We start from the raw sequence: 27,240 nt of genomic DNA, 5'->3' as shown, positions 1-27,240 counted from the left end.
GCCACCATGCGGTGCTGTGCGGGGAAGCGAACCTGACTGACGCTCTGTTTTTTGGCGGCCTCCAGAATAGCCCTGAAAAACCCTCCGTTTCGCAAGCAAGGACCACCTGAATTGCCGTCCCCGGAATGACTAAACTGCGTCGCCATTGCGTGCATTCATGACGAAATTTTATATCATGAAGTTCGGCTATATCAAAATATTTGAAGATGTTTTACCGTTTGCTATAACGAGGTTTCACTGTACCATATATTTTTCGATGCAGCACCATCGAACTTTACTTGGGTTAGATGTCTAGGCACTGACCCCAGGTTCTGTTCAGGCAAACTACGACTTCCTTTGATCATCCATCATACTCCTCGAAATAAGTACTTGTAACGCTTCATACTTTCCACATGGATAAATTCACATTTGTCAGGGGTTACATTAAAAAAATCCTTCATAGCAACATCATCAACCACCAACACCACAGATTGCTGCAAACAATTTTATTTAAGTCTTTGTTGATTACCTGCACAGTTTCTCGAAACTAGCGTGTTATTATGGTAATGTGTTGTAACATCCACAACTCCAAACAGCCAAGCACGAACATCTTCAGTAATAGTGGTGCTCTTAAGCAACATGGCTGCATTTATATCGCCACTACTCCAAGAACAGCAAAGAAAAAGCACAAACAGCTGGTGCATGCATGAGAAAGAACATTTAACAGTAAACACCAACAAAGAAACGCACAGCATACCACAAGTATAGATATAGTCCAGTTCATGATGCCAGCACTATGAGCCATAGCGTCAAGGCAGAGATCGGGCATTTCCTTATTTTTCTTTTAAGACACCTTGACTACTTCCCAGCACACCTGACATGGCATTCTTCTTGGTTGCATTTGGGCAGTTTGCTCACTGAAAAATCACAGCAAAAAGTGTGTATGTGTGTGTTTGTGTGTGTGTGGTATACAGTTGCTGTTACACCTCACACTTAGGTGTGCTCAGCAAAACATGTGCACAGCACATAACAACTATGTACAGTTGATACACATTGCATGCATGCAAGGGCCAGGACTCTTTAAGGCAGAGTCCATGAGATATGGCTACATACTGGCCTTAGCCTAAAAACCATTACCTAAAATCAACTATGCTCGTCCGGCATTCACATACTAACATTCACATCCAGCACTGCTGGCATGCAAATGAGGTTACGCTGCCTCATCTGGGACCATACTGGCCATTTATTTCCACAGGCTGTCCATTTCAACGAAAGGCATCAGTTCAAGCTTATGCTGTATTGGACACTGGCAATTAGCAAAAAATGAGTAAGCATTTTGTCTTCCGAAAAGAATCCTCCGCACATCTTGCTTGTGGCTCAATTTGCAGTTTAGTTTAAATGCTTTGGTCGGAAAAAATAACAGCCATGCTCGAAACAAAGTGAATGTCTGACAACCTTGTTGCTACATCATGGCCCTCGGATCAAACAAGTTACTGCCTGAACATGTAGAGAGGACATTAGTACTGGGCTGACTGGTGCCACACCAGTAAGTAAATTTTTTTCAAGTGTAAAGAAGCAACCTTCTTGCATTAATAGTGCAACTTCTTGCAAGCTGGCAGGTCAGGTTGCTAAAGTTGATGCTATGAAAAAGACAAGCCGGTGCCTCCATCATTAACCAGAGACTTCATAGAGTGGCTTGATTGCTAGCAACTTCTTAGACAGTGAGCCATGTTCATGGGGGTGATGTCAAACATGAAAATCAAAATCATTTGGTGGCCCAATAATAGTGTTGTCTTGCTCGCTCATGCTGACTACTTCTGCAAGATGAACATTGGCCACTTTACAGGCTGTTGTGCTCCAAATACTAATGTACAAAAAGAAGCAGGTAAAACAATTATCTTTGCAATTTCTAGTTTCCTTTTTTTTCCCCCACGGTTACTGATATGATGCAACACTGCATGAGTTTTGGCAACCGTCACCAGCTAAGCCCATGTGTCGATTCAAGGCATTAAACCTCACAATTTACAATATATCTTCTCTTTCACTTGGCTCTTATCTTTGGATATGTAATCTTGAAGGAGGGAAATACATCATGCCCTGCTTGTGCTGCATGATTGTTTCAGTGTCCATTCTTTTATGCTGGAAATATGTGAATTTAAAAACTAAGGCCTGCTCCTTTCCTAAAAACTAGTGCATTGCATGCTCTTCTTTTTTTCTTTAGTTTCGCAGAACATCGGGCCGCAATGACGGGTCAGAGCACAGCTATCGCAATGCATGTCAGAATACTTATTAAGAGAAGCTGCAGTTGAACTTGTAAGAATGTTTAACCTTGGAAAGAAAGAAAAATTGTGTCCTGGGTGCATTCCTAGCCTCATGCTGTAAAACTTACTTAGCTAGACTGCTTTTTGTCCTCACCAAAGGCACACCACAAAAGATTAATGCCGCCGACACCTTCTTTCTCTTTACACTGTTTCTTGTAAAATTGGATAATACTATAGTTATTAAATGGGTAACTTCAGCCTCAAGTGCTGAGTGCTGTACAGAGTTGCACTTGCTATGCAGTACTCAAGTATGCACTCTCTTGTAGGCAGCTCATTTAAAGCGATATTGTCAACAACAATGTGTACACAACACACAATGACCACTTGGCATAAGCTCAGTGCAATGCCAAGACAATCGACACATGCAAACCACAACGCAAGCTTCACATACTACATGTTAAAACCAATGACCACATTTTTGCAAACCCACAAAACTAAATGCAATAAGTCCTTGAATATTTTACCACGACAATGTTATTCAATTACAACACAATATATGATACTCCCATTTCATTTAACCAGGAAAAAGAAAAGAACGAACCAGTGACTGCACAGCGAAAGCATTACCAAAACTTCATAACACACTTCAAAGCTTAACTAATTGGTACATGTCAGCAATAGCACAAGATTTGATATTTTTACTGAACACAAGACAGAATTAAAACGTCTACTACACTTTATGGTAAGAACTTAACTGGACATCGGAGGACAGCAAGCAAGGCATCACACTGGACAAAGTGCAAAGCAAATTCACACAACTTGTTGAACTTCTCAATCCTGAAACAGCCACACGCTGAAATGCAGGCATGCTAAAGGAAGTGTTGCCCGATACATTCAGGCATTCTAATCCCATCAGCATAACCTCTGTCAGACGATAGTAGCCGAGACTAACTAGTACAAAACCATCACAACACTCGTGAGCTCACACAACTTTACAGAGCTCCTGTACGGCAGAAACAGCTATAAACGGCATGCATGTAGTTGCTCTAGCTTTCTTTCAGCAAAGGGCAACCACCATGCAACTGCACACAAGCAGTGTAGCGCTATACACACCCTAATCGTAAACCCCACTCTCACACAGTCTAGCAAAATATTTTCCAAACCTATGTACATATAAACCATCAGGTTTTACGGTTGCGGCAGTGTGTGACTTTCATTTGAGGCCACGGCAGCCATGTTACATGTATACACATGCATGTCTGTGCAAACTTTATTAAGACTAGGAATACATTAGAAAAGAAAAGTCGTTAGCGCTTTCGTGGAAAACATGTCAACACGTGAACCTTACAGTCACGACAGTGTCACTTGCATGAAATAGGGCACTAGCAGGCTGCATCCCAAAGGGGCCCTGATCCACCTCGAGCGACGCATTAGTGGGTAGTGTGTATCACCACGAACACCTCAGCCAAGTTAAGCTGTCCTGTGCAGCACATTGCACTCACACACGGGACACAACATCACACTCTCCTTTGTATCTTCACTCTTAGGTTCCCTAGAGCTTCCCGATCTGTGAGATGTGGTTGACTCATAGTCGTGCTCATGAACGGGCACGTGTAATGCACAATCAGCACTCAGGTGCCTATATAAACATGCCACAGGGAAATCACTGGGATGTGACCAGCATAAAATATGCATAATGGTGCACAAAGTATCACAAAAACTGCATTCAAATGCACGAAAATTTCTTCCTGCACTGAATTTGGCATGGCTGGCTCGTTCGCCTAAATGGGGGAGGGGACGTTCGATAGGGTAAGAGGAGAGCGTGAGAACTGGGAAGCCACTCAAGAGCTGTGACGCTGAAGAGCGCTATGGTACTAAAGTAAATAAACTAAATTTCTGAAGTGAACAAAAGCACCCTTCCAAATTCTTAAAAAAAAATTACACTGCTAAAAAAAGAAAGCAGCTGTCATTAGGTCAAGTTTGTAAACCTGGCCCACATTCCTCCTGCTCTCACTACCACTGCTTCGCCACCAGTTGCTAGTGGGTCAATGGTTGTCCCTCCCGAAAACACAAGCTGAGGGAGGCATAGTGGTCATCATCATCATCAGCCTAACTAATATCCACTGCATGACAAAGGCCTCCTCTGTGCGTCATCCAATTAGCCCTGTCCTGTGCCAGCTGCAGCCGCCTTATCTCCACGAAGCTTCCTAAGCTCATCTGCCCACCTGACCATCTTATCACCTTCTGCTCTGCTTGCCCTCTCTTGGAATCCACTCTGTTACCTCAGGAGACCAGTGGTTATCTTTTCTTCACATTACATGCCCACCAATGCACATTTGTTCTTGGTTTCAACTGAAGAGGTACAGTGCCTTTCATTTCATTACTTATTTTTGGTTCTTAGGGAAAATGCTTTTGGGATGGCAATGCTCAAAAGGCGCCCAACGACTCAAGGGCATTTACCGAGACCAACAAAGTATTTCTGGACCCCTTAAGAAATCAGTGACACTTGCCTGCACATGCTCACCAAGTAAGTGTTACCAAGTGTTGCCGAGCGAGTACGGATTAGCAGCACCAGCCTATGCTAGAGCTGCTTCCAAGCATACATGCATAACATACCACACAAAAGCCTGGTTTATCCCAACAGAATTTTGGTATGGTTTGGTTTGGTTTGGTGTTTATTTTCTTTCAAAAATGAAAGGGGAAGCCAAAGCAAAAGGCGGTAAGCCTTGGCTCCCAAGAACACAAGAACATCCTTGGCCTTGGCTCACAAGAACATCCACAACATAATAGGGGGTAATTATACATCAGCATCCATTCGAGGCAGCCAGACAGCTACAAAGGAAAGCTATCCTCGGATCAGGACGAACTCTTATGAAACTGCAAAGTTTCTGTGAAAGCTGCTTCCTTTTGTAGCTGCATTTCTGCGCTTGGGTGGATGATAATGAGTAATCAGTCTCCTATTATAATTTTAAAAATGTTCTTAGGGGGATTCCCCTAAGCATATTAAACTGTCCACAAGGTAAGTTAATGTGACAATTTGCTGCCTGAAATGGGTACACCAAATTCAACTCTCGCTCAGTGTGAATAAGCCTTTAGGGCAAGGCATGCCAAGAGACGAGTGCAAAAAGAAAACCGCTATGAACAAGTTGAGAGTCACAGAAAAGCAAGCAATGTAACAGACTTCAAGAGAGCACATGCTTCTTCTGTGTAGACAATCTGCGCACACAACCAATGCATAAGATCTGCATGCAATAATGAGTAGCCCAGCCCCTGAAAACAGGCTGCTGAAGAAGTTTTGCATGAAGGAACACCTGGTCTGAACTGAACTGCTGTTTCCACATCTTATCACTGCCTGTCAAAGATCATAAATGCATCAGGGATGGCACCAAAGTGCTATCGTTGCCAATCAAATTTGAGAACCCTACGCATTTTGGAGAGTTCAGAAACCTACACACTTGGCCAACAGTGCACTGAAAAATGTGAAAACAAAAATATCCGGTGTCACCTGCCATAATGATTCGGTGTGCGTTCGTATCATCACTCCAACCTCTCTCAGGCAACATTGCAGCTGACTGCTTCAATGAGATTCGAACAGTACAGTAAAACCTCGTTGATACATTTAAAAAACGATACGGAAAAATGCATTATCCAACAAAGTGTATGGTCCAAAGCACCGAATTTGGAAAAATGCAATTGTTGAAGGACGCACAAAGGCATTTATTGACAATTTCTCTTCATAACAATGTCGATTAGCATTTTTTGGTACAAGGTCTGAACAGCTGGTTTGTTAGCCCTCGCAGAATTCAGCCTGCATTTTCGCTGTCTTAAGCGCAGAAGGAACTTCGCAACACATCCGGTCCGTCGCCAGCAAAGGAGAAAGTAGCCGAAATGCCTCCCTGATCGTTTTCGGATGCTTCATCCCTTGTAGCTATTGCACTGTGGAGAAGCCGTCATGGTGGCTGGCTGTCGCCGCGTTCTTGCTTTTCATGCTTTGTAAACCAGGCTCAGCCCACATGTATGCATCATTGTAGTTCTCATAGGCCTTACTCCCTAAGAAGCCACTGAATTTCTCCTCTTCACATCGCATCTTTGCCTCTATGATAACACGCGGTCCCCCCCTTTTTTTTAGAGCTTCGCCCCTTTTCACGGTTGTACTGCAGAGAACGCATCACCATGATTGACTGCAACTGCATTTCAGCTCTTTACATCGCGTGCCCCGGGTTGGCCCACTTTTATTGTTACACTTAGAGGCACTAAATGCCTATACAACCTAAACGCTCAACGTCAAACGCTAAACATATTATACAACCAGAACTTGTCGAACTTCCAAACGTGGTAGCCATATTAACCGGGATAAAAATAGTGAAACTCTGTGGGACAATTTTATTGACAGCAATTCTGAGCGCATGTGCCGGGAATTCGTATGAACCAAGAACGCATCAATGAGGTTTTACTGTAGTGAGAGACTTTTAAGCATTCACAAAAACACTCGTCCTGCAGGGGTCTGATTGAAAGGCGCCCACAGTACACTTAACAAGACAAAAAAAATAAAGCTTTTAAAATGAGATTCATGGCTTCACAGCCCTACTTTCGATTAAAACAGCTGTACAGGACAACATACAAAAATGCTGAAGGGCAAACTGAATGCAAGATATTTAAGCAAGAGAGGCATGGAGATAAATTCCCATGATAGGTGAAGCACGGCAAGTGTTAATCAGCGTGGATGCTTTCTCAAAGTCCCACATCTGTCCATCTTTAAGTACTCAAACAAAAAGCTAATCACAAGAAGAAATTATGAGCACAAGAATTTTGGTGCCTTGACTTGTTAATAGGATGGAAAATTCAAACGCTGATCTCATTTGCAGCTGTGGTTGGTGAAGCAACACAGCATGCTACAGGCCATAGGCTGTTGTAGCCAGCTTCTGCTATCTTTTTTTTTTGGAACTTGTATCCTATTACATGAAGACTTAATGTTTCTTCTACTAACCTGAATTCCTCAAATTCTTTCTAAGTGTACATAAAGATCGATCTTCACTTCAAGTTTCACTTCTCATAATTTTTTTCACTCTTTCCATCCCACAACAACCTTGCATTACTTTCAGCATGCTATTCACCACCGCAGGCTTTCAGCAGTCATGAGCTTCCAGCTTTCCCACTTAAGACACCACAGGTGCACTGTATGTGGTTATCACAAGCACTGAAATCAAAGTTAAAAAGCAAGAAAATGAGAACTATGCAAATGCACAAGAGACCAGGATCTACAAACTCCAGAGGGACAAGCAGTGATAAGACTGGGCAGGCACGGATACTCAGGCATAGTCTATATTGCACATCCATAGAGCCAGAACCAGAAATAAGTGTGCTCATTCCTACATTTTAGCACCCAACTTCCCAAACCCTGCAGCTGGGAATCATAGAATAAAAGGGGCCCTGATACACTCTTGTTAGCTCTTCCCTCAGTTTCTTTCAATAGCCCACCATCCACTATGGATTCAAATGTGTCGCGACGACTTTTCTGTTGCAGCACTGAAGGTAGAATGCCACGATTAGCCGGTTTCCTCATATGGAAGGAAAGGAGAGCTCATACCTAAGCACTTCATTAAGAAAAAAAAAAAATGTGCTACAGTGGTTTAAGAGAGGCCAAGCACCAGGAGCTTTATATGCGCTGCCCTCGTACACATTCCAACATGCAATCAGTGCCCAGAGGACAGGTAAACGTCGGAGAGAAGCAAGGGAGTTAATAAAACATGTTCTCTCAGGGCCCCTTCAATGCTGCCAGAAAACGAAAGACACGTTTCCAACTTACCAGCAAGAAGGAGACAGGAAAGGGAACAAGGAGGGAGAAGGTTCACCACTGCCACAGCAAGAGACAACCCCATCAGGGAACAACTAAGGCGTCCAGTCTAGCAGCAGGTACTCCTTGAGGGGCCCCGGGAGAGACAGCTTCCCGACAAGTGTGGCCACCTGGTGACGGAGAGCCTGGTGTATGGCCACACGGGCGATCTGCTTGAGCGAGCGCGGCTGGCTGTACATGGACCTCAGGAGCTGCGTGATGCAGCTGGCAGTTGCCGGAGGCAGCACGGATGGCTGGCTCAGAAAACTCTTGAGGCAACTGTAGAGCTTTCGATGGTCCATGGTGTAGTAGAACAGTCGGATCAGGTCAGCAAACCGCTGCTCGGGGTCGTTGAGAAGTTCTTGTTTGCGGCTTAATTGATGGATGTAGTAGTGGAGGACCTGTCCATAACAAAGGCAAGGAAAAACGAATTTTCATGAATGCATAATGGTATGCCTGGTAAAAGTTGAGGCTCGCAAGTAAAAGCACAATCAGCCATGGTTGTCTATGCCTACAACTTGAATGGCTGAAACAATGCTGAATGAAACAATGCTGAATGCTAGAAACAAAATTACCAAACTTGACAAAATTGCTGAACTCGCAGGTGGAAGAATTAACAAGAAATATGCAATCTGAGACAGTGCATGACACAAGAAATGCTGGAAGGCAAGTTGTAGCTTGATGTTAGCTTGAGGTGTGCTTATGACTAATCACAAAAACCCCCCAAACTTTTTCATAAGCCTAGCATCTCTCCTCTTTACCACGTATGAGGTGTGGACAAACAGACTGTTCTTGCACGCAACTTGATGACAAATCTCTGTAAAACATGACCACCTTCTACTATGGTATATCATGGTATGGTATCAACATGGTATATAACAGGGCCTGCAATATGAGCGGTTGAGGCTCCTTGACCATGCTTTTATGGAACAATGCGACAGTTTCCACAAGTAGCCAGTACCAGGCCGATCACACTCTGAGTTAGAAAGACTGATTAAGACTACTGTGCACAGGAGGCAAAATGCCTCCATTTGCCAAATACTCTCAAGTATAAGCGATACATTTAATCTCTTTCTCTGAACTGCTGAAAATATTTGAAAGCACACCTACTTTAAAAAAAAAACAAACAAACAAACAAACCTTGAAAGCTTCTTTTGAGGTTGCACCACACCCAAGTTGCATCACCACTGCTATAGCATGATGCTGCTACAGTAGTGGTCACCTTCTGATACCTCATGCAACATAGGCACTACATTCAATGAGCCAAACTTCAAGATGACCTCAAAAGCAGCATCACAGTACCCTCTGGATGCAATGCGCAAGCTGCCAACACAAGGAAACTGCGTCATTCAGATCAGTGAAATCAGTACGAGTGCGCTCTTATTTCCAATACAAGTGTTTTCAGTAGAAACTACAAGAGAACATTTAAGTTTTTGGTATCTGTCTAATAAGTAGTGCCACACTGATGCTTATGGATGCATGCACAGAACCAAAAGCAGTCTTTTGTAACTGAAGAAGCTTCCCATTTGGTGATTCACTGCAAAGATTTGTTTTTAACCTGTCATAGCTGAAACTGTCATTTTGGCGTGCCATTTCAACCAGCTTAATCAAGAAATTGCCCAGACTTTTCACTTCACATGGCATGGGAGAAAATGTGCACACTGACCAGCTCTAGCCTTAACGTATTGTTACGGTACACAGTCGCGAGGCAAAGAGGACGCTGTTTTGTCCCGGTGGGCATGTGTAAGAAGCTACTGCCTTGTTACATGGGTTCTTACCGCATCTTGAGGCAACTGAGCAATGTGACCTACGAAATTACGTCCTTGCACTCCAACTCTCATTCCCACGTCCCCATCTACATAGCTCACGCACGCCGCCCGTCTTAAGCCCTACCTGGTTTTTGTGTGCTCCCTGTCTGTGGCCTGTCGTGCCAACTACTGAGCTAACCCCTGTAATAGTATTAATGTACCGGAAGGTTGGTTATCAAATGTGGAGCTGTGATCGGCAGTTTTGACAACGCATGGATTCTTGATGCCGTTACTTTCATGATGTATTTTTTTTTCTGCTTTTATCGTTGCTTGGCAAAGCTACAGTTGGACCTCACTATAACGAAATGGTTTATAACAAAATAATGGATATAACAAAGGAATGGTCATTCCCCTTGGAAGCTCCTATAGGAAGCCTGTGCATCGATATCTCGTTTTCATGAAGTAAAATTTTCCTAGAACAGGATATAACTACGGGTATGGCTTTTTGGTTTAAACTGATAAAAACCAATACAATAACACCAAATTCAATTTTGGAATTTGGTTTTAACCAAAAATGTTAGCATTCATGACATTCACGCTGCATGTCATGAAAAATTATGCTGCAGCTAACTGGCTATCGAGTAGAAGTTACACTCAGCCAGAGGAGAGAATTAATAACGTATAGAAGCCAGGGGTGAGGTCAGTCGATGTAGCGTTTGACTGAGTCGCACAGCTGTGCACTTTGAGGTATCGCTCTGCTACTTACGCACTCGGCCAAAGGAGAAAAATAACGCATTAAAGTCAAAGGTGAGGTCAGACGGCGTACCGTTTGATTAGTAGCACACCTGTGAATTTTTAGCTTTTTAGGAATTTTTAGGTAGTTCAGGCCCCTAAAATTTTGCTGTCCCACAGTTCAGCTTGAAATGCCTGAAAAGCACTGAAATGCCCTCAGACCTTTGCAGCTTACATGGCCATAAATTTGTACAGCCACCTAACCACTACAAAGAAGTAACTGCAGTTACAGAAATCTTCTGCTCAGCTTTGTTAGAAGTTAAATCTATACTGTAAAAAGAAGAGCAACCTTACCTGGCTTGAGGCCTTTTTAAGGAATACTGAACTCTGCGAGTGACAAATCACTGGGTCCGATGAGCTGACCTGCACGTCTGGGTCTGCACCATGCACGAGAAGTGCGAGTGTCAACGCGTGCACATGCTCCAAGTCTGAAGCAAGCCTCGCATTTTGCACCAGGTCCAACAGAGCGAGCAAGATGTGCTGCATTCTCTGCGAGAAGCGAGCGTTGGGGTCTAGCCCATGCTGGAGCAGCACCGTCAGCAGCTGCCGAATGAAGGTGAACGCACTGCTCTTGTCATCCTCCCGATTCAGGGTGATGTACTCGCTCGCCGTGAAGACCAGCACGTGCATAGGGGTCAGGTTGCTGCGCGACCTACAGTTGGGGTTGGCGCCGTAGCGGCACAGCAAGCGGACCGAGTTGAGGTAGAACACCTTCTTGTTGTGCGAGAGGGAGTGCAGCGGGTCCTTGTTGATGAGGGGCACCAGACACACCATGAGCGGCGCCGAGCCATCGCGACCAACGCAGTTGGGGTCGCCACCGTTCTGAAGAAGCATGTCCAGCAGCTCGTAGCGGAACTCCCAGTCGCGGACGTGGCGGAGCACACACGCCAGTGCACTGTTTCCTGGTCGGTTGATGCTCGGCCCAGCACCACTTTGCAGCAGGTAGCGCACCAGGTGCAGCATGTCCCACTTGGTCCATGGGCGCGGCTCCTGGTAACCGAGCCGCGATTCCTCCAGCGCATAGCGCACAATCAGCACATGCAGAGGAGTGTTGCCCAGACTGTCGGGCTCGTTGAGGAGCTCGCGACAGCCGTGGTCTTGCAGGGCCCTCAGCACAGACAGTGTCTCCTCGGCCGACTTCTTTCCTAGCAGCAGCACCACATGAAGAACAGTCAGCTGTTGCGTTGTGGTGCGGGCATTCACTTCAGCTCCGCACTGGATGAGCAGCTCCAGAAACTTCTTGTCCTGGCAAAGCAAGGCAGGTGGGGCGAGAGGTAGATAAACAAAAATGAAAGGAAGTCCCGCCATTACTAAGACATCCCAGAATACAATTTGCATATGCTTTTTTTTTTTTTGCCCTATGTACATTTCACAGCAACGCGTCATACCTCATATGCGAGGTGCAGGAAATCAAATTCCTGCATGGCCACAGTGTGCACTCATTTCAGGATGAAAAAAAAAAATTTTTTTTTTTTCCATTGGTCCTTCCATGAAGTACAGCACCTTGATCTAATACCCAGCTCTCTGCAGGTCTTTAACACGCCAACTTGTGGTTCAACACCAGAGTATATTTTTCTGAAATTATCGAAGGTGGACGAATTTTTTCAATTAAGCCTCACAATCGCATCTTGGTATATTGAAAACACAATGAGGAAACAGCAGATTAACATGAAGAGTGTGCCCTTGTGTCCCATGTCAATGAGCCACTTTTTCATCATGTTCTCAGATCTGCACTAACCAGCCAAACTACACACTGCTGCTGCGTTGAAACACACTGCTGCTGCGTTGAATTGTCCATGGGTTGAGTTATATTCAGTGAAATTTTTTCATTTGTAGTGTTATATGCTGTTTTCTTCTTGCTGCATGAACTAACTTTTAACTTTTGAGATGCAACAAAAATGGTTCACATTCAAAGGTACCGGACAAAGTTCTCACCTGTAGCGCAGCTTGGTGGATGGGGTAGTATTCATCATAGCATTGGTTGAGCTCCTCGGAGCGCTCGGCGACGAGGAAGCGGACGCAATTCCAAGCACCGCGCTCGCAGGCCAAATGTAGCAGCGGCCGCTTCTGTTGCCAAGGGAGCCAGCTGTCCTCTCCCTGAGCCAGAAGGAGCTCCAGGATGTCCGAGTGGTCTCCGTCAATGGCGTAGTACTCCGCAGACTGGAGTCGTTCAGAGTAGCGGTCCGTGGAGGGTCCAGAGCCCCCCACTGAATTGCAGAGCTCACACGCCTGACGCGAGAAGTGAGAAAGAAGATGCAAGGTGTCCCGTCAGCAATTGCTGAGACTTCCGGGAGAAAATCTTTCCAGAAGGAGCATCAGTACACACAGACCACCATGTGGAATTTACCTTTGCACAGTAAACAGTTCATAATTGAATGTCTTCTCTCAAGTTTCAGTTTCGATTTCAAAAGCCAAATAGTATGTCTGATGTCAAAGTTGGCTTCAGGTTAGCGAGGCATAGAGAAACATTGATATATTAATGCGTTGTCATTTTAGTTCACTACAACTCTTGTGTCAGTCTGGCCTAGGAGTTAAATGACAACGATATATTAATTAGCTATAATACTGCTCTTTCTGTTTGCCTCACAAGACCCGAGGTCAACCTCGATGCCGTAGCCACCTTTTGGTTGAAGGAAAGAAAAGTAAAACAAGACAAGACATTCAATTATTATTTACCAGACATCGGTCAATTCCACATGGTGTGTTGTGCTTACTAATGATTTGAATTTCGTTAAAAAGAGAAAAACACAACTTTAATTTGGTTTCTGTACACCTTTAAGAATAGGAGTCACTGTCCTGGGAGGGACATGGGGAGGGCTTGCCGTTCAAATGAGCTCTCACTGCATGAAATACAATCTTGTCCACTTTGGCTCTTCTGACAATTTGATGCAGCACCTCATCTGTCATCAGTTTACTTTCTGTAGCTATCTTTCTAGCTCAGTTTATCTTCTTGATAGTTTTTAGACCCCCAAAACACTCGAGTGTTTCAACATCACTCAACAACTTTGTCTTCACATGTGCACACATAGGACCTATTATACTTTAGGGCTAAGGCCAAGCTTCACATACTTGATTATGTGGGCCTGGGAAGCACATACGGGCCTCCGTGTCCACACGAGCGCCATGCTTCAGAAGCAGCTCAACAATTTCCTCGTTTCCTTGCAGGGCAGCAATATGTAGGGGCAGGCTGCATACGCCACGGTTGACGTCGCATCCTCGGCCAAGAATCCAGCGCACCAGCTCCACACAGTTGAAGCCGATAGCACGCTGAAGCAGGTTGTAATTGTCCGGGCCCACCACCGACAATATATTTTCACCCTAGAAGAGACATGAACTGAGTTCAGTGATTGAACTGAGAGACAATCCTGCTAACATAAGTAAATGCATCCAAAAGACAGTCACAGCAAGCAGTCTGTTACGTACTGAACAGCTGCGATAAGCAGTGAAAAAAAAAATAAGGCTTCTGATTAGTCAGCTATCATTAGATATACATGGATACTTGGCATCCATCAACACTTGACGCCAAGCCAGTCTTTGCACTTTTCCCACAACAAATTCATGGTAGAAACTGAGAATCGAACTTGCTTTCATGTGTGCAGCCAGAGAACGTCCTGTTTTCTTCACACTGTTATTCTAACTTCTGAAAGCACTTACAACAAAGCAGTACCAACTGAAATCTGAAACACTGCAATCAGTTTGTACACAGCCACAAGTAATGGAACAAAACATGAAATTTCAAAAGTTTATTACAAAATATTTTTCTCGAGACAGCAGGCAAAGATTTTTACTGCTGCTTATTTGCCGCACAAGAAGCCCTGAAGGTTGCTTTGCACAGTACCACCACTAGCTTTCGAAGTGAAGATGTGTTCGCTGCAACATCTCCTTGATACGATCGCGCAAATGACATATGATGGGTCATCTTGGTGCACCTAAAGAGCCAGTTTTATCAACCTCTTCAGTGGACTGGGGTGTGGGCAGATGTCAGTATAAATCTTATAACTTTTTTTCTTCCTGGACAGTAATATAATCTTCACAAACATAGCGAACTTGGCTTGTTGGTCAATGTTGATACTTAAAACAGTGCAAAAGATGGGAACGAGCTCTATTTTTCGTTCTTTTTTTTTTTCTACAGCTCGTCTTCATTGTCACCCTTCTCCACTAATCCCTTTATGTCTTCTTAGTGATTTCCACTGAGTTGTATGAGTTTAAAATGAAAAGCTTATTACGCTTCTAAGGTCACTTTATTTACACAGCTTACTCACACACAAAGTACTTAATGCAGCAACAATACACATAGTTGATGACATCAAATTTTTTCCTTCAGCAATTTTTCTTCAAGCATCCAGACCAAGCCTTAAAAAGTAAAGCACTTTCATAGCAGTAGTGAAAACTCTTTGTTCTTTTTCCCTTTTCTAATTTCTCTGAATTTTATCTTTGGCCCTACTACAGAATTTAATTGGTTCCTGCAATATTTTTTCCACAGGCCTTTCCTGAATTTCTTTTAGCAATGTCAGGAACTAGTTCACAATAGAGTCACTGGAAAAAATTTCAGAGTACCGCAAAGGTCGGAATTTGACTGGCAACACTGAGCGGCCACTTCCATTTACCTTCCAAGCCAACTGCGTCGCAGGAAGGCCGCCGTGTTGGAAGAGCTTGATATTCGGTGACATATCGGGTTGAGTGTTCACTGAAGCGCAAATACTTCGTGCTCGGAGAGAATGGTTACTCAGAAGAGAAAAAAATATTGTTATTTTGCGCGAAGTAAGGCAGCCGGCGGTTGTTTTGCTCCGCGGTTGCGTTTACTGCAGGAAGTGTGCTAGGATTGTGAGAAGCATCTTAGCGCTGCTATCGGGAGCTTGTGCACGCCTTCTTTCCCCTTCCGCGGAGCAAGCTACGAAGGAAACATTTCGCCACTCCACGCCACGCTTTTCGCCACTCCACGCATTTCGCCACGCTTTTGGGCAGTGAGCATCGTGGACCGCCATGGGACCGCCGTCTCGTTCAAGCAGGACGAAACTACTTGACATTAGCTTCTTCTTCCCATCCACTCTAGGCTTCTCGAAGTCTTCAGCACAAAAGTGGTCCTGCAAATGTTTGTTGTACAGTTAGAAGAGTGATGCTAGCCACCCGAATGCTGGGCTGCCCAAGGAGGCTCCCAGGGGTTTTCCGAGTGAAGCCCTGTTTCAAATATGTGGAAGAAGAAAAACATGAAAGATAGCGGTAATAATAAGCTGAAACACCGAAATAAAGAGGCAAAGAAAAAGAATATGTTACAAAAGTTTCTAAGTTTACGCAGTGACACTTAAAATAGCTCATTTGGGATGTAAACGCGCATGTCGCCGCAAACACACAGCTTCAAGGATTGCTAATATTTGACCCATTTCTATTTTTTTTACCAGTCCCAACACAACTGAACAGAAAGCGGTCGTTATGTGAACGTAAGACATGCCCGACCATGCTTTTATTGACTGCGATCGTCATGATCCGCGAAAAACAAGTGCCATATGGGTCGAATGACTCGAGGCACGGAAAGTGCTTGGGGCACGTTAGGACGCGGAATCCTCAGGCTACAAATGTGCCTTCGCGTGCCACAAGCACGGAATAGCCGCGTGTGTTGAGCAATAAGCGCGTGCACGTGTACCCGCGTCAAGGGGGCAAGCCGCGAACGATCCCTGCGCGACATGCGCGACGGTCTTGCAGTGAACTCCTATTTTCTTAGCATCCTATCGCTAACACCGCGTGCACTGCGCTTAAATACCTTCTAAAACAGCACCAAAAAGCACAAGCAAGATGCACTTACCTCGCACAAGCGGGTGTTTTTTGAAGGCTTGAAGTTCTCCCGGCCGATTCTGTGCAACCACGCAGAACGACGCTCTCGGTCATTTTTCTCGGTCGGAATCGAGAAAAAAGTCTTTCCGGACTCGGTTCGGTTGCTGCATCCGGAGGCGCAGCAGCCAGGCATGATTTCTTCAGTATCGAACACGGGAGCGACATTTGCAACATGAGAAACGCGGGGTAAGCCCGACCGGCGCTTGGAAGGTATATGGCATCCCAAGACCACGTGGTGCGGTTGGGCCAATGACCGCGTCGGCGGCGCGGGGAAAAGAAATGCGGTACTCTGAAATTTTTCCAGTGACTCTAGTTCACAAAGATTCTGAGCGCCACCTAGGAATGTTTTCTCTCACTGAATTCTAACCAATTCAACCTGCGCAAGGGGAAGGATTTTTTTCAAAGGAAAACAAAAGGCCTCATGCACGGCAGTCCGTTCAGCTAGAGTGAGCCAAGTAACGATTACCAAGCTAAAAACCTAAGGGCTGTCAATCAATATAAGGAGGTGGAAATTAGCGAGATAATTTAACTACAGCTGGCGCACAAGACCAAAAACCATGAACATCCAAGAGCTGATGTGGGCTGCAATATGGCTACGTAGTGTGACAGAAGTCGAAACCACAAAAAAAGGTAGAAAGATCTCACCGCCCATCTTACGTCTCTCTTCCAGTCATTGTCATTCGGACTGTTTAGTGAACAAGGTGTCTTAAGAGCATAACTCTGGTATATCATCCACAAATGAAGAAAAAAAAGAAAGGACATGTCTAGAGCTTTACTACATCCTTGGCAGACAGGTCTACGTCAAGAGGAGAGGCAGCACTACCCCAATACCTTTGGTATCTGCACGATGAAGCTTTCAATCGACGACCAGTGAATGTGGGAAGCCTCTCGGGACCGCATTTCCTCGAGCAGTGCCAGCACAACCCGGCGTGTGCCCTCAGAGGCACCCGGTGACAGCAGGTGTCCCCCCGTCTGAAAGAAGCTGCTCACTAGCGCACCCATCCTGCAGGAGAAGCATTCAAGCGAAGAGGAGAAATAAATGCCAGTTTTCCTCTTTGAAGAAAGCAGCAGGAAGTGAAAAATGCTCAAAAAGATGGCAAATATGACAAGCAAAAGTGGTTTTAAAACCTAACAGTGCAAAAGAGACAGGCACGAGGAGGAGGTGGAAAACACAGGCACTGGCTCAACAGAACAGTGATTTTAGTAACATCCACAATTAAAATAAAATAACTGCAAAAGTCCACACGTTTAACGGCGACACTCAGCAGCCGACGAACAGAGAAAAAAATGTGAACACAAGCAACCTAACAAAAGGCATTATCATCCCCATGAAAAATTTTTTGTTTGTTTGTTTTTTAGGGGGTTTAACGTCCCAAAGCGACTCAGGCTATGAGAGATGCCGTAGTGAAGGGCTCCGGAAATTTCGACCACCTGGGGTTCTTTAATGTGCTCTGATACTGACCAATACACGGACCTCTAGAATTTCGCCTCCATGGAAATTCGACCACTGCGGCCGGGATCGAACCCGAGTCTTTCGGGCCAGCAGCCGAGCACCATAACCACTGAGCCACTGCGGCGGCTAGAAATGTGAGCCAAGCACAAATAACTGCCTGCGTTGCATGCTTTTTCCTTATGCCCATGTCTTTCGTGCCGAGTACAAAATACTCAACAGCACTAATGCCTAATGCAATGTGATGCTATGAAATTAGCAGCATAGTGCTAACTGGCACTATGCAAACTAACTTATTCACACCTTATCTGACTCTACAGCCACACTTGAATAATAGCTTCCTTACCTCCATGGTTAAAATGGCTTAAGAAATGATTTTCTACTCTGCAGACCACTGGTTTGACACCACTGCACAGAGCTTCGTTCCGTGAGGCTCTGATGGCCCCATGAGTAGAAGATTCACACTTCTGTCAATCAGTTCACTTCTTTTGTGAAGCCTACAGAATCCTGCCTGTAAACATGTCATATATAAAAAAAAAGAAAATGGAGGGGACACTTAAGCTTTGCCTTAAGGGTATGATGCGATAGCGTAATGGATTAATTCCCATATACGCAGAAGGTCATTCTCTATTTTAGATTCGTAGATCCCTGGAAGTCCTCATACCCCTCCCTCCTGGTGCAGTGGTGCAGCGGTTAAGCGATGCGCCACCACCCTGCGATGGCAGGTGCTCCCAGCGGTGGGCCTTGTGCGGCCCAGGTTGCTCTTCTCAAGCGACCGATCATTAATTTAACTGCCACTTGCCATGATGGGCAGTTTTATCACTATCCAGTGGACAGGTTGTGATGCAGCTGCAGGGTCACGTGACATAGGTGGCCCACCTGCCTCCTAGGTTGCTCTCTGGGGACCACCTGCCAGAGCCATGCTCGCGATTTTCCACCCATACCGCCGACGCTGACAACGCCGACACTGTAGTCTCTGATGAATGAGGCCTTTAATGCTATCGTCCTAAAAGAAATTACCACATAGCCAGCAGACAGCACAAGCAGTTTAGAATACTCGTTCATGCCAATCATGTTGATATTGAAGCGGGTAGACGACGACGACAAACAGCGATGGCACGAGTGGGAAGAGTAGAAGACGACAAAGAAGTTCGGACTGTGTTCTCAGTGCCGCTCGCAGCTGTTCTTGTCTATTTGTAAATATCTGTAAATATATTCTTTCCCGCAACATATTTGGTGGAGGTGCGGATTTCCCCTACGTCTACCGATGACGGAGCTCCGCAGCGGCCGCCAGTTGCCTTCACTCATCATGACCCAAGACGCCGCCCAGCAAACCTCAGCCCCGGCCATGACATCACTCGTTCTTTCTCCCCCTCGTGACCCTGGGACATTTTCTGGTACCGACAACACTGACGTCGACGACTGGATCAGCATGTACGAGCGAGTGAGTACCTACAACCGCTGGGATCCGACCCTCATGCTCGCAAATGTAATATTCTATCTAAAAGACACCGCCCGGGTCTGGTATGAGACGCACGAAGACCATTTGACCAGCTGGGACGTGTGCAAAGAGAAACTCCGCGAATTGTTTGGACGGCCGCTCGGCCGAACGCTTGCCGCTAAGAAGGACCTCGCCTCCCGAGCTCAAACATCTACGGAGTCCTATGTGTCGTACATTCAAGATGTGCTGGCCCTCTGTCACAAAGTTGACGCCAACATGCCCGAGTCTGACAAAGTCAGCCACGTGTTGAAGGGAATCGCCGACGATGCCTTCAACTTGCTTGTATACAAGAACTGCACTACAATCGACGGAATTATTAAGGAATGTCGACGCTTCGAGGAAGCCAAAAGCAGGCGTATTAGCCAGCCGTACACACGCCTCCCCAACACGGCTGCGACTTCTTCATGTGAAGACCTGCGACACCGGGAAACTCCAGCACCCCCAGAAAATGTGACCCGCATCATCCGACGCGAGCTCGAGGCTATGTCCCCTGCCGCCCTACATCTACATGATGGCGACAACCGCTTGCCTACCATCTCTCTGGTACAAGCTGTCGTCCGCCAAGAGCTTGCAAACCTTGGTTTCCAGCCCGTCAGCCCTGTACGGTCTTCACCACCACCCGAAATCACTGCGATTGCTCCTGTACGACCTTCGTACCCCTCTCCACGTCGCCGAAACCCTAACGATTGGCGGACAACCGACGACAGGCCCATTTGTTTCAATTGCCACCGCATTGGCCACATCTCCCGCCACTGTCGAAATTATTGGTCCCGTCGCAGCACATACCGTCCTCTCAGCTCCCACCGTGACGACGAACAGCCCAGCCACTACACGCCCCCTCCAGCCCAGCACAGTGCTCCAGTCGACGGCCAGATTCCCCGCTCCAGCCGCTCCCCGTCCCCCCTGCGTCGACAGTCCCGTTCGCCCCAACGCCGTCGCTCCTCTCCTGGCCCCTACGGACGCTCGCAAGCGGAAAACTAGACGCTGCAGTGTCTGGAGGTGATGCTGCAGTACAGCCCCAGTCCCAAAATCCTCGATTAGCCCTTCGCGCACACCATAATTTGCTCGCCATTCATGTCGATGGAGTGCCTGTGCGAGCCCTGATCGATACAGGCGCGCACGTATCCGTCATGAGTTCAGCCCTACGACGCCGCCTCCGAAAAGTACTGACCCCTGCACCCAAAGCCGTTCTCCGCGTTGCCGACGGCGGAACGCCTCATGTTGTTGGACTATGCACAGCCCGTGTGACCATATCCGGCCGCCATACATCCGTTCTGTTCTCTGTTCTGGACCAGTGCCCTCATGAAGTCATTCTTGGCCTCGACTTCCTGTCTGAGCATTCAGCCCTCATTGACTGCGCCACTAATGTTGTTCAGCTTGACCTTCCTCTTTCTGCTGAGTCGCCGTCCCCAGTTATACACCGTCTTTGTGCTGTCGACTTTGTCCGTCTACCGCCTCAAGCCGCAACTTACATTTCTTTCTCATCTGTTCCCCCTGTACCTGATGGTCACTACATAGTCACTCCGGAACTTGACGTCGCCCCGACGCGCAGCATTGCGCTTCCACACACTGTATTTACAATGTCGGCCAACCGAGCGTACCTTCCGGTCCTGAACTTTGGTTCATCCATCCAACCGCTCCCGCAAGGCATCTCACTCGCCACGCTGTGCCCTGCTGCCGAATGTGTGATATCAGTGGTGGACAGCTGCTTACCTTCCACTCAGCAATGCCGGCTGCCTGCGGCCCCATCAACAGTGAACCCAACGGACGACTACGCCGACATGATCGCTTCTGACCTACCACCGCTGCAAGCTCGCGATCTTAGGTGCCTCTTATCATCTTTCCGCGACATCTTCGACTTTGATAGCCGTGTTTTGGCTCGGACCTCTGTGGTGACGCATCACATAAACACCGGTGATTCCGCTCCTCTCCGCAGACGTCCGTACCGAGTGTCCAGCGCCGAACGCACCGTCATAAATCAAGAGGTGGACAAGATGCTCGCAAAAGACATCATCGAGCCCTCGTCAAGTCCTTGGGCTTCACCAGTCGTCCTGGTGAAAAAGAAGGACGGCAGCTGGCGCTTCTGCGTTGATTATCGGCACCTCAACCACATCACAAAAAAAGACGTATATCCACTCCCAAGGATCGATGATGCATTAGACTGCCTCCACGGCGCCAAATATTTCTCTTCAATTGATCTTCGATCGGGGTACTGGCAAATTGCCGTTGATGAAAAGGACCGCGAGAAGACCGCCTTCGTGACGCCTGATGGCTTATACCAGTTTAAAGTCATGCCGTTCGGCCTCTGTAACGCCCCGGCTACCTTCGAACGAATGATGGACTCCCTTCTTCGTGGCTTTAAATGGTCCACTTGCCTCTGTTACCTAGACGATGTTGTGGTTTTCTCGCCTACTTTTGCCACGCACCTCGAGCGCCTCTCCAATATTCTGACAGTATTTCGTAACGCCGGACTTCAGCTGAACTCATCGAAATGCAAGTTCGGTCGTCGCCAACTCACTATTCTCGGACACCTCGTTGACGCTTCTGGTGTACGCCCAGATCCCATCAAAATTCAAGCTGTGAAGGACTTTCCTCTTCCAAGGTCGTCGAAAGATGTGCGCAGCTTTGTCGGCTTGTGCTCGTATTTTCGCCGTTTTATCAAAGATTTCGCCGGCATCGCTCGTCCCCTCACCGATCTTCTGAAGAACGACACCCCCTTTACTTGGGGCCCTGCTCAAGAGAACTCATTTTCAACCCTCGTTCATTTGCTGACCACTCCGCCCATCTTAGCACATTTTGACCCGTCGTCTCCCACAGAGGTTCGCACGGACGCCTCCGGATATGGCATCGGCGCCGTCCTAGCCCAACGTCAACAGGGTCAGGATCGAGTTATCGCTTATGCCAGCTGCCTACTTTCAGCCGCAGAGCAAAATTACACCATTACTGAGCGTGAGTGTCTTGCCCTTGTCTGGGCAGTGGCTAAATTCAGACCCTACCTGTTCGGCCGTTCATTCGCTGTTGTCACTGATCACCACGCTCTCTGTTGGCTGTCTTCACTAAAAGATCCCACCGGTCGCCTTGGTCGCTGGGCATTGCGCCTCCAAGAATACTCATACTCCGTCGTGTACAAGTCAGGGCGCCATCACCAGGACGCTGACTGTTTATCCCGATACCCTGTAGAACCACCTGACCTAGAGGACGCTGAGACCCTGCCCTGCCTCTTCGCTATCTCCGATCTTGCCGATATTGCCAACGAACAGCGCCACGACTCATCTTTATGTCCTATCTTTGATGGCATCCGTTCTGCAAACCGATCTCCGTCTCTGAACCTTTATGTACTCCAGAACGGCATTTTGTATCGCCGAAACCTACGCTCCGATGGCCCTCCGCTCCTGCTCGTGATACCCCAACGTCTACGCTCTTCTGTCCTTGAAGAACTGCACGATCTGCCGACAGCCGGTCACCTTGGCGTGTCCCGCACATACGCTCGGGTGCGGCATCGCTTCTTTTGGCCTGGTCTCTATCGTTCCGTCAAACGTTACGTGGCCGCTTGCGACCTGTGTCAACGTCGGAAAAGGCCCTCCACTTTGCCTGCCGGTCTTCTGCAACCCATCGACATCCCTCCGGAACCTTTTCACCGTGTTGGCCTCGACCTTCTTGGCCCTTTTCCGACGTCCCTCTCCGGCAACAAGTGGATCGCTGTCGCAACTGATTATACGACTCGGTACGCCATCACGCGTGCTTTGCCGTCCAGCTGCGCTACCGATGTTGCCGATTTTCTTCTGCAAGACGTCATCCTTCACCACGGCGCCCCTCGTCAACTGCTCACCGACCGCGGTCGTTATTTTCTATCCAGAGTAGTTCACGACATTCTTCGTTCGTGTGACACGCAGCACCAACTCGCGACAGCTTACCACCCACAAACCAATGGGCTTACGGAAAGGTTCAACCGCACGCTCACCGACATGTTAGCCATGTACGTATCGCCAGACCACCGAGATTGGGACGCAGCCTTGCCTTATGTGACATTTGCATATAACTCTTCCCTTCATGACAGAACAGGCTATTCTCCTTTCTACCTTTTGTTTGGTAGGCATCCCACCTTGCCTTTGGACACACTCTTGCCGCCTTCTTCAGCCCCCACCACTGCTTACGCTCAGGACGCCATCTCCCAGGCCACGCTGGCGCACCAAATAGCACGTAGTAGGCTTCAAGCCTCTCAAGTTTCCCAGAAGTCAGCCTATGACCGCCGTCACCAGGCCGTCGAATTTACCCCAGGATCACTCGTCCTTCTCTGGACGCCCTCTCGCAGCGTCGGTCTCTCCGAGAAGCTCCTTTCGCACTACCGTGGCCCTTACCGTGTCGTGCGCCGTGTTACCGACGTGAACTATGAAATTGCTCCCCTTGAAACCTCGCCATCGTCCTCTGGCGCCACCACCGACATCGTCCACGTCTGTCGCCTGAAACCTTATCACGACGCTCATACGCCGCCGCCCTAACGCCGAGACGGCGTTTCAGCAGCCGGGGGTCCTGAAGCGGGTAGACGACGACGACAAACAGCGAAGGCACGAGTGGGAAGAGTAGAAGACGACAAAGAAGTTCGGACTGTGTTCTCGGTGCCGCTCGCAGCTGTTCTTGTCTATTTGTAAATATCTCTAAATATATTCTTTCCCGCAACAATATTACAAGCGCCTCTAGTTTTGTGGGTGCTAACCAACACTTGCCTTGCTGAAGTCAGCTGTGCCTTGAAAACGCATGTTCATATTACAAGCGCCTATAGCTTTGGGGTGCGAACCAACACCTGCCATGTTGAAGTCAACTGTGCTATGAAAATGCAAACATTCTAGCCATCAGCTGGAAAAGATCCAGTTCCTCAGAATGACCAGCGCAAAGCATAAAAAAATTAATCATGAGACCCTCAGAATTACGCAACTTGGTGAGGGGGGCTACTCAGCCGCTAAAAGATACCAACCTTGTTGAAAGCACATATGCCACTTAAAGTATGCTCAGAAATGTCACAAATGTGGAGAGGGGTTGCTATATATGACACTCCTGTTGTGCCGGGGGTCTAGAGAATGGGCAGCAGAATGCTTGACTCTGTGAGGTCCTTTGTTCCAAGCCCCAGAAGCAGCACACAGACCTCTCCATATGGCCTGGTGACAACTCATGTCACGTGTAAAGCTGCCTGCACACCCTTAACAAAGACTGTACATGTGAACAGTTCCAATAACACGAAAACAAAGGCTCTATGTGTTAATGGCAATTAGCAGTGCAAAGCTGCAGCTAAGCACACAAAGCACAGTTCAGTTATTGACCCAATTCTTCGCAACAACAAAACAATGCAGTACTAACAACTGGATTGCACCACACTGTTGTTAGCATCGCAGTGCTCTGCCTCTTGTTGTCCTGCACTGTAGCAGTTCCTTTGGTCAATAATGCTATACCAACTGGCCTGCAGCATGCCTCCTTCAGATACTTAAGCTCTTTAGTATGTTTTTCAAAAACAGGTCATCATATATGTTACTTCATGCCTCCAAAAAGATCACTACCTATGCTTTTCACAGCAACGTTTCAATTTACATGAAGCGTATGAATATCAGGGGAAAAAAAAATTTCCGAAGCGATATCCATTGCCCACAGGAACCATACTCAGTAAGATTAACTTTGCCTGCATACAGGAGTAGACAACAAGATTCTGTAAAGCCACAATAAAATGAAATTTCCTGCCCAAGCTACATACAATAAAATATTTTTGTTTTTGTCAATACTGCTACAATAACATTTGGTATACAGTTACGCATATTTACAAACAATGAGTGGACCCAACTGAACAAAATTTGTGGCGCATTAATAAAGGTCTTGGTTAGACAACACAAACATATACATGCTATATCCTGTAGAACCTACGAAGTATGCAGTGGTTTTAACATGCATCATGATTTCATTCTGCTTCCTCTCCTTGCTTCCTGCTTTTTTCAAGACTTTTCCATCCATGACTTCAGTTCAGAAACCAAGATAAACCAGCAGAAGAAAATTTACAAACTTTGCATACCATTTCATGCTGACATGTCACAAATATCCCAACATTAAAGCCAAACCATTAAAGCTCCAGTCGTACCTTGGGTGCTAAACATCAAATGGCTGCCACTAAACCTCATAATTACTTGTATGAGACCACAATACTCATAGAGAACATAAGGAAAGGCGACAGAAGGCCAGTTCAAACTGTAGAGACGCAGTTTAACGTTTTTAATTTTGTGCACAGCCAAGAGTTGAGATGGAACAGATAAGGAAAGCTTTCCAAAAGCAAGAAACCACACCCGATAGCAGCCAGAAGACAACAGTGCGAGCACAGGCGAGATGCAGCCGAAACCAACCTGCGGACCAGCCTCAGGGTGCAGCAGCCCGAGGTAGGTGCGTCTCTCCTACGGCGATCCAATGCGCCTGCCGCCAACACCACTCCACCGCGATACACCGCGCAGCACGCTCGCACGACGGCTGCTCAGCAGGTTTCACAACAAATGGGGCAACGACGCACACGCCAGGCTCGGCCGTAACTAGAGATCCGTCCGAGTTTTTATCGCGCAACTCAAAACATCTGCCAAGGAGCGTTGCACCGTTCCACTATCGCCTGACATCTGCTAAGTGAACGGCGTGCAGCGCTGATCAACGGCACATAGAACCACTGGCCCGATGGTGATGCAAACGCACTTGTTGAGCGCTGGCACTACATCAGCTGTTGCGGGACATACGTGACCTGCTTGATAGACGCAGAGCGCTACACAAGCGCACCACCACAGATAGCGCGCGCTTGTCGAAGCGACGCTCGCGCGTTTTGCAGACGGGACGGGACGTTCACGCAAACGAGGGAGCCGGATGCAGTGCGAACGACACTGCCTTCGTGTTAGAGCCACCTTTTACTGTTCAGTTACTGCTGCTTTTTAGTCCACGGAAGCATATCCTTGCAGCTTCCGGCTTGCTGTTGCCTGCTGTCGTCTGATATCGCAGGGCCGTAGGTTCCTGGAGGCGGTTGTCGAGGCACAATCTGCTGGATTCGCGGCGCATGGACCTCGATTGGCGGCCCGATGCGTGATCGCTGTGGAGGTTGAGCAACTGCGCAGCGCTTTTTCGCCTCTCAGCAGTTCTGTGCACGCACTGATCATGCAGCTGATAGCATCATGAACCGGGAGCAGCACGCCCGGACTTAACATGCGGCGCAGTGCGAGGGAAGTGGTTCGCCCAAACGTCGCAACACAGGCTAGCAGTTCGACGATCCAGATTTGCAACAAGCTGCCTTCTCCTTAGCTGCTCAGGACCCGATTGGAGCCATTCACCTGGTATTGGTTTAAATTGGTAATATAAAGTCCCGAAAACTACTGATGAAGCGATCGTGTCCTGCCCCAAATGATTGCAGTTTCGCGATGGCACCCACCCTCCTCAGCTGTTGTGGGCTCTGCCGCTGACATTTAGCAAGAGCGTTTATTTTCATGCGTTTAGTGGCGCCGCCTTGCAGCAGTTTGTGCGCGTCTGTCATTCCAACTGCTTCTTTCCTCGACAGAGTTCATCGAGACTTTTTCAAGCGCTAAAACATGAAAGGATTCAAGAAGATAAATTAATAAATGCCGGCAGTGACATGAAACCTAAAGCTGCATATGCAGCTACATCGATCGAGGGGTACGGCGGTTTATTTGAACAATCGAAAAACGAAAGCAGAAAGTTCCTCCTACCACATTAAAGCTTTGTGTGTTAAGAAACAAAAAATTGATCTAAAAGCGACCACAGAATAATCTGCCTATGCAATAACTTTGTTTAAAAGCATGAAGTTCACAGTAGTTTGTGCAGTTTGC

The 27,240-nt window shown here is 47.0% G+C and overlaps 1 protein-coding gene across 1 annotated transcript; it reads right to left on the bottom strand.

The window, feature by feature from the left end:
• Positions 1–470: 470 nt before the first annotated feature.
• Positions 471–26,845, bottom strand: LOC149358735 (uncharacterized). The gene is made up of 6 exons (XM_089570908.1): positions 25,771–26,845; positions 17,274–17,445; positions 13,683–13,931; positions 12,549–12,842; positions 10,908–11,858; positions 471–8,474 (listed from the first exon to the last, which is right to left on the bottom strand). Exons 2-6 carry the CDS (start codon positions 17,442–17,444, stop codon positions 8,130–8,132), a joined length of 2,010 nt encoding a protein of 669 aa, XP_089427034.1. The 5' UTR covers position 17,445; positions 25,771–26,845; the 3' UTR covers positions 471–8,129.
• Positions 26,846–27,240: the final 395 nt, after the last annotated feature.

Source organism: Amblyomma mixtum, chromosome 2 (assembly GCF_055824585.1).
Source record: "Amblyomma mixtum isolate Tamu chromosome 2, ASM5582458v1, whole genome shotgun sequence".
In the NCBI taxonomy this organism is placed as follows: domain Eukaryota; kingdom Metazoa; phylum Arthropoda; class Arachnida; order Ixodida; family Ixodidae; genus Amblyomma; species Amblyomma mixtum.
Note: the sequence above shows the minus strand (reverse complement) of the source record. Positions and strands in the feature narration are given on the sequence as shown.